Source organism: Stomoxys calcitrans, chromosome 5 (assembly GCF_963082655.1).
Source record: "Stomoxys calcitrans chromosome 5, idStoCalc2.1, whole genome shotgun sequence".
Lineage (NCBI taxonomy): Eukaryota > Metazoa > Arthropoda > Insecta > Diptera > Muscidae > Stomoxys > Stomoxys calcitrans.
In genome coordinates this window covers 100437621-100452180 of record NC_081556.1, presented here as the reverse complement: position 1 = coordinate 100452180, position 14560 = coordinate 100437621, and the positions used below count along the sequence as shown (strand labels likewise).

Genomic DNA, 14560 nt, shown 5'->3' with positions numbered 1-14560 from the left:
TGGAATGTAAGGAGATTAATGCCTTCTCTGAGGATGACACAATCAGCATCGTTGGGGTACCGGGTCATAACGGAGTAAGAGGTAATGAAATAGCAGACGATTTGGCAGTGAAGGCCAGAGAAGTGCCGTCAATAACCTTGGTTAACCCGAAGCCTTTCGGGTCAACGCAGTCCGCGTTAAAGGAGTGGGCGACGAACACTGTGGAACAGCGAAACAGTCGGTTGGGCGGCGAAAACCTATGGAGTGATCCGGATTGTGAAAAGACGAGGCTATTACTGAAAGATAGTAAGAAGGAGGTCAGTATAGCTTTTAGTGTCATACGGGACACATAGGACTACGAGCTTACTTATTCAAAATCGATGCGGCAAGTGGTAGCATGTGTAGGGCATGCGGGGAAGATGATGAGACGTTGGAGCATTTCCAATGTCATTGCCCAGCTTTCGCTGCTAACAGACACCGGTACTTAGGTATGGACATGATACCAGACATGAACCAACTTAGGGGAGTGGTATGGGAAACAATTAATGATATTGTAAGTAGCACGGAATTCCTTACTTAGAGTTTCTGTTTCGAGGTTATTTTTTTAGTATTTACAGCGCACATCAAGCTGATTTCTGGTTTAGGTATATGTCCATGGTGGCATGGGGCGGATTAATATAAACCTAACCGAACATGCAGACCCCTATGTTAAGTCCACAGTCTTGGATTGACGGAACCATAGTATTGCCATCTGGAAGATCATGTTACACGCATGGATCAAAGCTAGAGGACAGAGTGGGCCTGGGGGTTTACATTGAAAACCCAGGGGCTGGCATCTGTTTTAGACTGCTTGACCATAATACGGTCCTGCTGGCGGAGATCCGGGCGATCACGGAATGCGTGAAGTGGTGTGGTGCTAACGCGAGGACATCGAGTCTGAACATCTTTACCGACAGTAAAATTCCCATGAGGGCAATAACAACCAGGACGGTAATGTCACGAACAGTCTTGCAGTGTAAGAAGGAGATTAGCGCCTTCTCTGAGGATGGGAAAATACGCATCGTTTGGGTGCCGGGCCATAACGGAGTAAGGAGAAATGAAAGGGCAGACGATTTGGCAGTGAAGGCCAGAGGACTGCCGTCAATAAACTTGGTTAACCCGAAGCCTTTCGGGTCGACGCAGTCCGAGTTAAGGGAGTGGGCGACGTTTGCGCATGCACCATTGTAGAATAGCGAAACGGTCGGTAGGACGGCGAAAATCCTATGGGGGATCCAGATTGTGAAAAGACGAGGCTATTACTGAAAGGAAGCAAGAAGGAGGTCAGTATAGCTATTGGTATCATAACAGGACATATAGGACTACGAGCTCACTTATGTAAAATCGGTGCGGCAAGTAATAGCATGTGAAGGGCATGCGGGGAAGATGATGAGACGTTGGAGCATTTCCTTTGTCATTGCCCGGCTTTCGCGTCCAACAGATACCGGTACTTAGGTGGAGACACAATATCAGACATGAACCAACTTAGGGGAGTGGCATTGAAAACAATTAAGGATTTTGTAAGTAGCACGGTTATAGTTTTTAGAGCGCATAACAAGCCGATTACTGGCTTAGATGTATGTCCATAGTGGCATGGGGCGGATTAATATATGCACCCTCTTTTCAACCTAACCTATGTCATTGTACCAACAATTTATACACCTGTTTCTGGTACAGGTTTCGATAGGGGTGTATTGGATCAGTGTAAACGAGCAAACTACTCAGATAAAGTGGTAGTCCTCGAGGAAAGCGTTGTGCAAAATTTTGGCAACATTGGTCAATAAATGCGCATGCAGTGGTTCTTAAAGTGAAAATCGGGCGATATACATATATGACAGCTATATCTAAATCTGGGCCGATTTCTATAAAATTCCCCAGTAATATTGAGAACCATAAGAAAATCCTTTCTGCAAAATTTCGACACCATCGGATAACAAACGATCATTTTTGCAAAATTTCTCCAAATCAGATGAACATATAAACAAGAGCTTTATCTAAATCTGAACCGATTTCGAGCAAACTCCTCAAATACTGTGGCAGTCGTCGAGGAAAGCGTTGTGCAAAATTTTGGCAAGATTGGTCAATAAATGCGCTGGCAGTGGCTCTTAAACTGAAAATCGGGCGATATACATATATGACAGCTGTATCTAAATCTGAACCGATTTCCATGAATTTCAACAGTAATGTCGACAGTCATAAAAAAGTCCTTCTTGCCAAATTTCGAGAGAATCGGTTAACAAATGATCATTTTATTGCGTTATTACTGAAAATCGGGCGAACATGTATTGGGTTGCCCAAAACGTAATTGTCGGTAATATAGTAGTAATATAGTCGGCGTTGACAAATTTTTTCAACGGCTTGTGACTCTGTAATTGCATTCTTTCCTCTGTCAGTTATCAGCTGTTACTTTTAGCTTGCTTTAGAAAAAAAGTGCGCGAAATTTTGTTTACATTTGTTTGTTTGGCGTCAATTTTAATATGGGTACCACATGTATTGAAAGAAATTCATTTAACAAACCGAATCGATCCGTTTTTAAAACGAATTATAACTGGAGATGAAAAATGGATTGTTTACAACAACGTTAGTCGAAAACGATCATGGTCCAAGCATGGTGAACCAGCTCAAACCACTTCAAAGGCTGATATCCACCAAAAGAAGGTTATGCTGTCTGTTTGGTGGGATTGGAAGGGTGTGGTATATTTTGAGCTGCTTTCAAGGAACCAAGCGATTAATTCGGATGTTTACTGTCAACAATTGGACAAATTGAATACAGCCATCAAGGAGAAGCGACCAGAATTGGTCAATCGTAAAGGTGTCATATTCCACCAGGACAACGCTAGACCGCACACATCTTTGGTCACTCGCCAAAAACTGATTGAGCTTGGCTGGGAACTTTTGATGCATCCACCATATAGCCCTGACCTTGCACCATCAGACTACCATTTATTTTGATCTTTGCAGAACTCCTTAAATGGTAAAACTTTCGGCAATGATGAGGCTATAAAATCGCACTTGGTTCAGTTTTTTGCAGATAAAAGCCAGAAGTTCTATGACCGTGGAATACTAAATTTGCCAGGAAGATGGCAAAAGGTTATCGAACAAAATGGCAATTATATATTTGATTAAAAGTAATTCTAAGTATTATTAAAAATGCATTTACTTTCTTTTAACAAATCCGCAATTACTTTTTGGGCAATCCAATATATGAGAGCTATATCCAGATTTGAACCGATTTTTTCCAATTTCCAATAAGCTTCGTCTCTAGGCCGAAAAACATGCCCAAACCAAATTTGATAACGATCGGATGAAAACTGCGACCTGTACTTTGTACACAAATTAACATGGACAGACGGACATAGCTAAATCGAATCAGAAAGTGATTCCGAGTCGATCGGTATACTTATCAATGGGTCTATCTCCATTCCTTTTGGGTGTTACAAACAAATGTAGGGCATAAAAATTGCAGCGTATTGCCTCCGGTCATAAATAACTCAGCTGGTAACCCATCGGCACCTGTTGACAAATTCTTGTTCATCCTAGTTGTGGTTATTTCAACCATATTGAGGCGAATTATAAATTTGACAACATCATTTCTATCTCAAATACCAACAGCCCATACAGTTGATGACGTCGTAGTACTATAACCTCAGGACACGTCCTACATCTGTCACCAGATAGCTATCTGATTCCCGCATCCCAATATTTCGATTATATTTTTCCTAAAATTGCCCAAAGTCCCAAATTTAAATTAAATTTTTCTTACACAACGTTTTAATGCAATTTTTTCTAAAAGCAAAAATTTCCAAAAAAAATTTCTCTCAATTTTAAAATAATTTTAATGAAATTTTTTTTTTTAAATTTCAATAAAGGAAAAATTAAAACCAAAATTTCCATGAAACCTACACCGTAGCACCCTGTTTTATTATTTAATTAATGTCTTCGCGTAAACGATCTATCATATTTTCAACTTTTCATCGCATACCATACATTGCAGTTCAGTTCAAATCTGTGCTACACATAAATCAGCACTTGGCACACAGATGGCACCCTTATTTAAACATCACATCACTCTCATGTTAAGTGAATTATTTTCTATTAAACAAAGGGGAATATCTGTTGATAACTTTTCTCTTTTTTTTTGCTCTAAGACGAAAGTAAACTACAAAAAAAAAAGAGGTCAAAGAGGTAAACGAAGCACCAGCCCCATAACATTGGACCTTTAAACAAAGACTTGCAATCTGTAGCAATCTACGATAGTTTGAAATTGCCAAGAGCACAAGAAAAAAAAGGAGAAATTATGGGCCATATGGGTTGAATGGTATATTTTACAATAACAAACATTCAACTGAGGCAAGCCCCTGCATTATGGAGCGATGGAGGCAGAGGTACGAATAGCTCTGCAACAGATGCTCACTTTTTTTTGCCAACAAGCATCGAATGAATGGCTTACCTTTGATTTGCACTGATACGGTGGGAGGTATTGCTGGGGCGCCACCACCTTGGCCATTTTTTGATGGCTGTTGATGTGTTGCAGTTGTAGTAGATGCTGCTGCTGCTGCTGCATCATTGTCGGATCGTTTTGTGCGATGCACGATTGCGGCTGTAACGGCCTCCAAATTGTTATTTGGAATTTGCAACTCCATTTCCTCCTCTTCCTCCTCCTTTTGAGGCTTTTGATAAGCCTCATTTTCATAACTGTTAACATCTGTTGGATGTGTTGTGGCGGCGTTATTCGATCGTTCAACAACTGGTCGATATGTTAAGTGAACCAATTTTATGGAACGCTCTGTAAATAAAATGATGGAAAAAAAATTTAGTAAATAAATTAAGGATCAATTCAATAGACAATATCTTCTTATATATAAAAATCAATTTGTGTTTGTTTGTTCGTTTGCTTGTGTGTTCCTTATAGACTCAGAAATGGCTGAACCGATTTTCTTGAAATTTTCACAGATGGTGCATAATTATGGTGAAAATAGGGTGCTAAATTTACTTTTTTAATATCTGAAGGGGGTGGGCAGACCCTCCCCTTTAGCCTAATTTTCAAAAACGCCTGATCTCGGAGATAGCTGGTGCGATTTAAGCGAAATTTTGTGTGCTCTTATATAGTACAATAAAAAAAATTTGGTATCCAAATTTCGGATAGGGTACCTAGAGGGGCTGCCCCACCCTAAAACCTACCAAACATATTTTTAGACCAATCACGACAATATGGGACTCAAATGAAAGGTATTTAGAATAAGAAAACGTATCTGATATCTAATTGTCGGACCAAGTGTTAGGGGGACTACCCCAAGCCCCAAAACACCCCTAAATCGGACATATTTACCGACCATGGCAATATGGGACTCAAAAGAAAGCTATTTGCGAGTAGAATACGAATCTGATATCCAAATGCGGGACCACGTTTCTGGGGGTCCACCCCTTTCCCAAAACACCTCCCAAACAGGACATACTTACTGACCATGGGAATATGGGGCTTAAATAAAAGGTATTTGAGTGTACTCGAATCTGATATCCAAATATGGGACCAAGTGTTTGGGGGGCCGCCTCTTTCCAAAAACATCCCCCAAAGGGGACAAATTTACGATCATAGCCATATGGGGCTCTAATGAAAGGTCTTTAGGAGTAAAGCACGAATCTGATATCAATATGTGTCTATTGGGCCACCCCACCCCCACAACACCACCCAAATAGTAAGTATTTGCAGGCTATTGCAATATGAGGCTAAAAAAAGAGGGTTTTTAGAGTGGAACGCGAATCCGATAAATATTTTCAAGGCCAACTCACTGAGTGGCCGCCCATCCCCCAAAACACCCCCCAAATCGGTAATGTTTGCCGACTATGGAAATATGGGGCTCAAATTAAAGGTATTTGGGAGTAGACCACATATCTGATATCAACGTCAGGGACCAATGTCTAGGGGACGTCCCACCACCATAACAACCCAAACCCAAATAGGACGTATTTGCTCACCAAGACAATTTGGGTCTTAAAGAGAGTGGAACTAAATATTCAAAGTTTTTAGGGCCAATACCCCAAATCGGACATATTTGTTGATTTTTGCAATAAGGAATTTAAATGAGATTAGAAAGCGAATTTGATTTCCAATTTTGTGGCCAATGGCAATATGGGGTTCAAATAAATGATATATAGTTATATGAGAATAGAGCACGATGCTGATATATTTGACAGGCTTAATGTTTGGGGGACCACATCAATCCTCAAAACACCCCTAAATCAGGCATATATACCGACCATGTCAATGTGGAGCTTAAATGAAAGGTATTGTGGGGTAGAGCAAGAATTGATACCCATTTGTGGGACCAATTTTCTGGGGGTCTACCCCTTTCCCAAAATACCCCACAAACAGCAATTTTTTAGTGACCATCGCAAAATGGGGCTCAAACAAGGTATTTGGGAGTAGAATACGAATTTGATATCCAAATATAAGAGCATGTATTTAGGGTACCACCCCTTCCCCAAAACGCCCCCAAAGGGTAAAAATTCCAATATGTGGCTCTAATGTAAGGTATTTGAGATTAGAAAGCGAATTCGATAACCTATTTTGGTGCCATGTGTTTTTGAGACGCCTCATCGTGTAAACTCCCCTAAACCAATGGCAATATGGGGTTTATACGGTATTTGAAGAAGAACACGATGCTGATATTTTGTAGACAGATTTTGACCGTACTAGGCACAGTTGTTAAAAGTTATAACAGAACACTACATGAAAAATTTCAGCCAAAACGAACAAAATTTGCGACTTGTAAGGGCTCAAGACGGGAGATCGGTTTATATTGGAGCTATATCTAAATCTGAACCGATAAGGCCCATTTTCAGTCCCACACGACCTACATAAGTCATAAGTATCTGTGCAAATTTTCAAACGGCTAGCTTTACGCGTTCGTCCGCTATCGTGATTTCGACACACCGACGGACATGGCTAGATCGACTTAAAACGTAAAGACGATCAAGAATATGTATACTTTAAGGAGTCTTAGACGAATATTTCGAGGTGTTACAAACGGAATGACTAGATTAGTATACCCCCATCCTATGGTGGGGGGTATAAAAAATGAGCAAACAAAGTATTTTGAAAGTCGGTCCACAAATGAAGATTTGGCAGCCCGAAAGCCTTGCCGAGAGGGCCCGGACCTCCGAGGGCCTTGAAATTGCACATGATCCCGATAACAACTCAGCTCACCTCAACCCTTTCAAATTTCAAAGAGTTTACTCCATCCGTTCTCATAGAGCATATTTTGTATGAGTTTCTTCGATTCTATCCCACTGTGCGTCTTCTGATTGTTAGAATGGACCAATGACTTGACGTAGCCCCAAAGAAAATAGTCTAAAGGCTTGTTAGAATGGAACAATGATATGACGTAGCCCCATAGAAAATAGTCTAAAGACGTCAAATCGCACATCATTTCTTGAGATAACACGATCATCCAACTTACTCTTCAATAAATCGATTGTAACGTGTGCTGTACGGCTTATGGCACCGTCCGGTTGCAACCACATGTCGTCCAGGTCTATATCTTCCAATTCAGGCCAAAAATAATCAGTGATCAATGTGCGGTACAAGTCCGAGTACCGAGTCCGAACGGGGTGCCGTAGTGCGACATCTCTTTGGGGAGAAGTTGTACATAGCATAGTTCCTCAAATAGTACCAGCATTAGGAGGGGAAAACCACCGTTGAAATTTTTTTCTGGTGGCCTCGCCAGGATTCAAACCCAGGCGTTCAGCATCATAGGCGGACATGCTAACCACTGCGCTACGTTGGCCTCCACCATTGTCACCATTGTGCGGTAGCCTTGTCCATTCACGGTATCGTGGCATCAACGACGAAGAAGAACGGCCCAATGGCGCCGCCGGCAAACCGTACCAAACAGTTATCTTTTGTGGATGAAGTGTTGATTTTGTGAAGCACTTGTGGAATTTCACCTGACCAATAACGCATATTTTGCTTGTTTGTGAGCCCATTAATCCACAAAATGAGCTTCGTCAAAATTGGAGTTAACGCCCTTAAAGTAGCGGCCACCGACTCCGAATTTCGGATTTGCAGACGTTTTTCGTTCGTGTAGACTGAATAAATTGACAGTGACAGTTCGATGATTGTCAAGTCCCTATTGAAAAACCCTATATAAGTCAAAATTGTTTCCACAATTTTTATACCCACGAGCATAGGATGGGAGTTTATTTATTAACTTAAAATAGTTTTATTTGACGGTTTTATAAAGGAAACCCTGGCTGCTCGGACATGGCCGGTGAGTCATTAATCCCGGATGGTACCGATGTTCCTCTTTCTCAACATAGCGCCGAAACCCTATTCATGTTTGAGGACAGGACAGCGAAGGGGAAGATAGTCAGAGCGGTGAATTCGTTTGAAATCTACAAATCAACGGGACCGGATGGCGTACTGCTTGCTATGCTATGCAAAGAGCAGGACCTATTGTCGTACGACTACTTGAGATGATTTTTAGGAGCTTTTTAGGAGCTACGTTTTGCTGAAAGCGGAAAAACCAAGCCATTCTCTAACCAAGGACTACAGACCAATAAGCCTCTCATCCTTCTATTTGAAAACTTTGGGAAGACTAATTGACATATGTATTAGGGACAGTCTCGACTTAAGGGTATGGTGGACATGGAGACCCCCCTTTTTAGGTAAATTTGGCTGAAACGATGCTGAAAGGCCGGATTATCCACGCATCACTGGCGGAGGGCACGATAAAGACAATTGTGGCCAGAAAAACTCCGCAAGGAGGAGATTTATCTCCTCTATTGTGGCCTTTGGTGACCAATGGTATACTGAGATCTTTCTAGAGGGTGTGCGTGAAGCTCGTTGTCTAAGCGGAAGTTCCCCCCCTAATTTGATGAATGGGGTTGATACGATGCTGAAGGACCGCATCACTAGCAGAGGACTCGATAAGGAAGATTGCGACCAGAGGAACCCCACAAGGAGGAGTTGTATCTCCTTTTCGTAGTCTTTGGTGATTAATGCGAATCTGAAATCATTCGAGAGCGAGAGGGTGAAGGGCGTTGCCTACCCGAAGGACGGACGGTGGATGGCCGTTTCTCCCTTCTATTACGGACCCCGTTCAGGGAGCTTTGAGGAAGCTGTCCGAATGGACGAGCGCCAACGAGCTTGGCGTAAATCACTTTTCACCAGCAGAGTTATCTGGGGACCTGTCCTGGATGCGGTGGAGTTACCGCTCTCTTCGGAGACCAAGTACTCGGGAGTCATTCTTGTTCAGAAACTAATTTGGAGAAGAAATGTTGAAGAAAGAGTCAAAAGAGGACTGAATGCGCTCTTCTCCTGTCGTAACTCGATAGGAAGGTGTTGGGGCCTAATGCCGGGGTCGGTGCGCTGGATGTTTAAGGTGGTCGTTCGGCCAGTTCTCTGGGCAAGTGTGCCCTTCGCAGGATGATCGCATAGGTACAGGGTACAGGGGCAGTGCTAAGCTCGGTGGCAAGGCGAAGTGTCCCGAGAGAAACGCTGAATGTCATAGTCGATTTTATGTCTATGCACCTATATTGTGACAACAAAGATCGGCATCAGACCGAGGGAGTCAGGTACGTGGCGCTCCTCTAACTCAGGCAATTCTTCTTCTGCCGGAGAATGGCCTTGCCGCATGGCGTGGAGTCCTTCCTTGTTGATGGTTTGGAGGTCGTTTTCCCGAAAAGGGATCTCTGGATTTGGGGCACCCCGCCCTTCCCAGGATCCTCTGTATAAATGGATGGGTCTTAATTTGATGGGGGCAATGAAGCAGAAGTCGTCATTGAATTTCTTGGAATTAGGGATTCTGGATGGGTGCAGCGTCTTCCAGGCGGAGGTATTTGAGGAGACGATGTTGCTGTGAGCACTCAGGCGACGCTGAAGGATCTGGCGACAGGCTGCGTGAGGTCGAAATTGGTAAAAAGATGCAAAGTGCTTCTTCGAATCGTGGGAAAGGCTATCGGGCTGTGCTATCAACGCACAGTGGGAGAAAATTGGAAAAAATATGCCGTGTAAGAACTTGTAGAGATATATCCTTTCCGAGATCGTGTGTAAAATTTCAAGGCCCTAGGTTGATCGGGCGCTTTTCAGCAGCAACTTAAAAAAATGTTGAGGCTTTTGGGGCTTCTTTTGTGGTCAGATTCCCATTTTTTTTTGCTGGATAGTGCTCTAAAATCCCTACAAAAAAGTCAGCTTGAGGTCTGCACTGTGTCCAAAGGAATGGATCCTGATTGCCTCAGATCTTCCAATGGAATAAGTGAGACCTCCACAGTGCGAGCTTCTTGGTAGGGTTAACGACGGCTTCTACGATGACTGTGCGAATAAAGCGTGGGCTAAGGTAATGGGGTGCGAAAATCCCTGCGGCCGAGTATTTCTCAAAACATTACGTCGCACAGTGGGAAAAAAATCAACAAAAAAAAAATAGTAAAAAATATGCCGTGTGAGAACGGGTAGAGGTATTTGAACACTATTCAGCAAAAAAAAATAGAAAATCGGACTAAAAATGATAATTTTGGCAACCCGAACAATTTTTTGAAATGCCGAGATGACCAAATTTAAAAGCCTGCCAAGAGGCGCCCGGACCTCCTATAGCCTTAAAATTTGCACTCGATCTCGATAAGCTCTAACTATTCCAAATTTCAAAGAGATATCTCTACCCGTTCTCACATATATTTTACTAGTTTTTTTTCGATTTTCTTTCACTGTGAGTCTCTCACTGGGAATGAGAAAGCATGACATAGGACTACTAAAAGGAGTTCTAATTCTCGACAGTGAGTATGATCCAAAACAAATATGCGGTTAATTTCGTTGTTCTGTCCTTATTTGTAATCTTGTATCGTTCTGTGGTGTATGTTTGGCAAATTTTTCCTCTAGGGTGAACACAGTGGACATAAGGCTAGTAACCGAGGTTGCGTGCCCTCCAAACTAACCATACCTGCATTCAGCCACCGGATATCCGAACCGGATATGGTTACCATCAGTCCTTATTTAAATATAGCTACTATTTACAATGATTTCAATTAAATTTGTTGTTGTTGTAACCATATTTTGATGTGGAGGTTCGCCTTGTTATATCGAGCATCATAGGCACTCAGTATTTGTAGAAGAGCCAGTGCCGTCCGGCCTCTCACGGAGACTCTCCGTTCAATACCGCTGATTGTCCGCGACTGCCGTTGCAGCTACTCCGCACCTGTGGACGCGCCCGGTAGCTCACAGCTACGCTTCTCTTGACAGCAATGAATACCACACAGATCGGACGTCAATGTTTTAGACTGTGTGGTGCTCACAGCTATCTCGTGCTGGTGATATTTGTAACAGTGAGTTGCTCTAGACCACCCGTTGTCCAGACCGAGTATGGTCCATATTAGACCTTATTTGGATATAGCTGCCATATAGCCCGAACTGTCGATTGAATGAATGGTAATGTTTTGTAGATTATATACTAGGCCCTAACCAATTAACATGAAAATTCAAATTCAAACCAACATTTTCACCTCAAGTGCATAGCCTAAGCACATTGACAGTTGTTGGGAAATGTAGATCAAAGATTGGTTTCTATTTTGCGGTTTCAAAAGCTCATTCTGGATTAGTGAAGCATAAAAGACAAACAAGAACACATTGTTGCGAGTAACATATGTAAGTTTGCGTACAAACTTACGCTCCAAGTCATTTGATCTCTCTTTTAAGCCCATATCACCTTAACCAAAAAGCATGCAATTAAATCATGGATTGGTTGCTCTCTCCCCAAGTGAATCAAATCAAGACTTCATCGACCGCAACGTAATCAAAACCATCGAACGAGTGATCAATTAAGTGCAGAGAAAAACAATCGCACTGCAGAAAATCGTCATAATTAAGGTAAACCACCAATTAATGGCTTGAAAGTACTCGAAGAAGAAAACTAAAATGCTACAATTGCAGAGGCAAGTCGATTAAACTTGAACCTTTTGCCATTTTTATTTCCACTTCAGATTTCAATCTCAATCTCAATGGGCAAAGAAAACAAAACCATCTATGAATGGCAGACTCTATTATTGGACTAAGGCGCATATCAATGCAATCTGTCTTGAGCGAGTGAATAGATGGAGCACAGGGACAGACTGAAGGTACTGACTGACAACAGAGTGCAATTGGACCTATGCCAATGTAAATTGCAGTGTGCCAATTATCTGGGCCAGAGGAAATTTTTTGTTGTGTTTCCAATAACACAACAAAAAACTGCACAAATAAAAGAGATGAGGCAAAGGCATGCCCAAGATTGTTTTTCATTTTATTAGTATTAACTGTTAGGGGAGATTCTCAATCATAGCCATGAAGGACGGTAAAGTTCATTAATTTGTAGGTTGCAAAGAGCTATAGAGAAGCTATTGGCGATGAGGCCTTCATCTTATTGTACTGTAAATATGAAAGCTATAAATTGGCATGTAGGACTTAGGCAAATTGTTGTAAAGGGTGATTTTTTTGAGGTTAGGATTTTCATGCATTAGTATTTGACAGATCACGTGGGATTTCAGACATGGTGTCAAAGAGAAAGATGCTCAGTATGCTTTGACATTTCATCATGAATAGACTTACTAACGAGCAACGCTTGCAAATCATTGAATTTTATTACCAAAATCAGTGTTCGGTTCGAAATGTGTTCAAATTTTGACAAATTTTGTTCAGCGATGAGGCTCATTTCTGGTTGAATGGCTACGTAAATAAGCAAAATTGCCGCATTTGGAGTGAAGAGCAACCAGAAGCCGTTCAAGAACTGCCCATGCATCCCGAAAAATGCACTGTTTGGTGTGGTTTGTACGCTGGTGGAATCATTGGACCGTATTTTTTCAAAGATGCTGTTGGACGCAACGTTACGGTGAATGAACACATTTCGAACCGAACACTGATTTTGGTAATAAAATTCAATGATTTGCAAGCGTTGCTCGTTAGTAAGTCTATTCATGATGAAATGTCAAAGCATACTGAGCATCTTTCTCTTTGACACCATGTCTGAAATCCCACGTGATCTGTCAAATACTAATGCATGAAAATCTTAACCTCAAAAAAATCACCCTTTACATACTTCGATATTTCGATACAGATATCTAAATATCTATTGGACGACTTTGTCATTTATATGCCTAAGAGCATAAAAACTTTATGTACAGAAAACTTTATCTACAGACGGGGTTAAATGTGTGTTTTTTATAGTAACCCAAAAAGGCCAATCTGATATACAAATTTGAGCTGAAGTTACTGGGGGAATGCCCCAAACCGAGAACCTAGGAGTAGATACTTTAAGCATATGTTTAAGATAGCCACAATATGCCGCTAAATTCGCACACGAACTATAACAAGTAAAAGCGTGCTAAGTTCGGCCGGGCCGAATCTTATATACCCTCCACCATGGGTCGCATTTGTCGAGTTGGAGACCTGTGTAAAATATCAGCCAATTCGAATAAGAATTGAAATAGAGAGATCGATTAATATGGGAGCTGTATCGGGCTATAGACCGATTCAGACCATATTAAACACGTATGTTGATGGTCAAGAGAGGATCCGTCGTACAAAATTTCAGGCAAATCGGATAATAATTGCGACCTCTAGAGGCTCAAGAAGTCAAGACCCAAGATCGGTTTATATGGCAGCTATATCTGGCTATGAACCGATTTAAACCTTATTTGACACAGTTGTTGAAAGTGAAAATAAAATATGTCATGCAAAATTTCAGGCAAATCAGATAATAATTGCGCCCTCTAGAAGCTCAAGAAGTCAAGATCCCAGATCGGTTTATATGGCAGCTATATCAGGTTATGAACCGATTTAAACCTTATTTGACACAGTTGTTGAAAGTGAAAATAAAATACGTCATGCAAAATTTCAGGCAAATCGGATAATAATTGCGCCCTCTAGAAGCTCAAGAAGTCATGTCCCCAGATCGGTTTATATGGCAGCTATATCTGGTTATTAACCGATTTGAACCATACTTGGCACAGTTGTTGGATATCAAAACAAAATACTTCGTGCAAAAATGTATTCGAATCGGATAAGAATTGCGCACTCTAGAGGCTCAAGAAATCAAGACCCAAGATCAGTTTATATGGCAGTTGTATCAAAACATAGACCGATATGGCCCATTTACAATACCAACCGACCTACGCTAATAAGAAGTATTTGTGCAAAATTTCAAGCGGCTCCTTGGGAAGTTAGCGCGCTTTCGACAGACAGACGGACGGACGGACGGACGGACAGACGGACGGACATGGCTAGATCGACATAAAATGTCGCGACGATTAAGAATATATATACTTTATGGGGTCTCAGACGAATATTTCGAGTAGTTACAAACAGAACTCCATCCTATGGTGGAGGGTATATAAACATAGTTGAGACGTCAGACAGTAGCCCCAACCCGTGTAGAAAAGAACAAAATACTTTAAGAAAGCAAAAAAGAGAACGGATCCCCCCATTGGAAAAATCTCTCAAACGGGCCACGATTTGCGAATATGTTTTAAGAAACTACCCCAGATTATTTTACATTGGTCTCATATGTGCCCACAACCCAAC

The 14560-nt window shown here is 41.6% G+C and overlaps 1 protein-coding gene across 5 annotated transcripts in view; it reads right to left on the bottom strand.

Moving 5' to 3' along the window:
- LOC106087759 (uncharacterized) overlaps positions 1-14560 on the bottom strand; it is a 127194-nt gene that overhangs the window by 35374 nt on the left and 77260 nt on the right. For all 5 annotated transcript variants that reach the window (XM_059369140.1, XM_059369141.1, XM_059369142.1 and 2 more), the window contains exon 4: positions 4466-4801. In XM_059369140.1, the coding sequence (XP_059225123.1) occupies positions 4466-4801 (336 nt within the window). The remainder of the gene's footprint in view (positions 1-4465; positions 4802-14560) is intronic.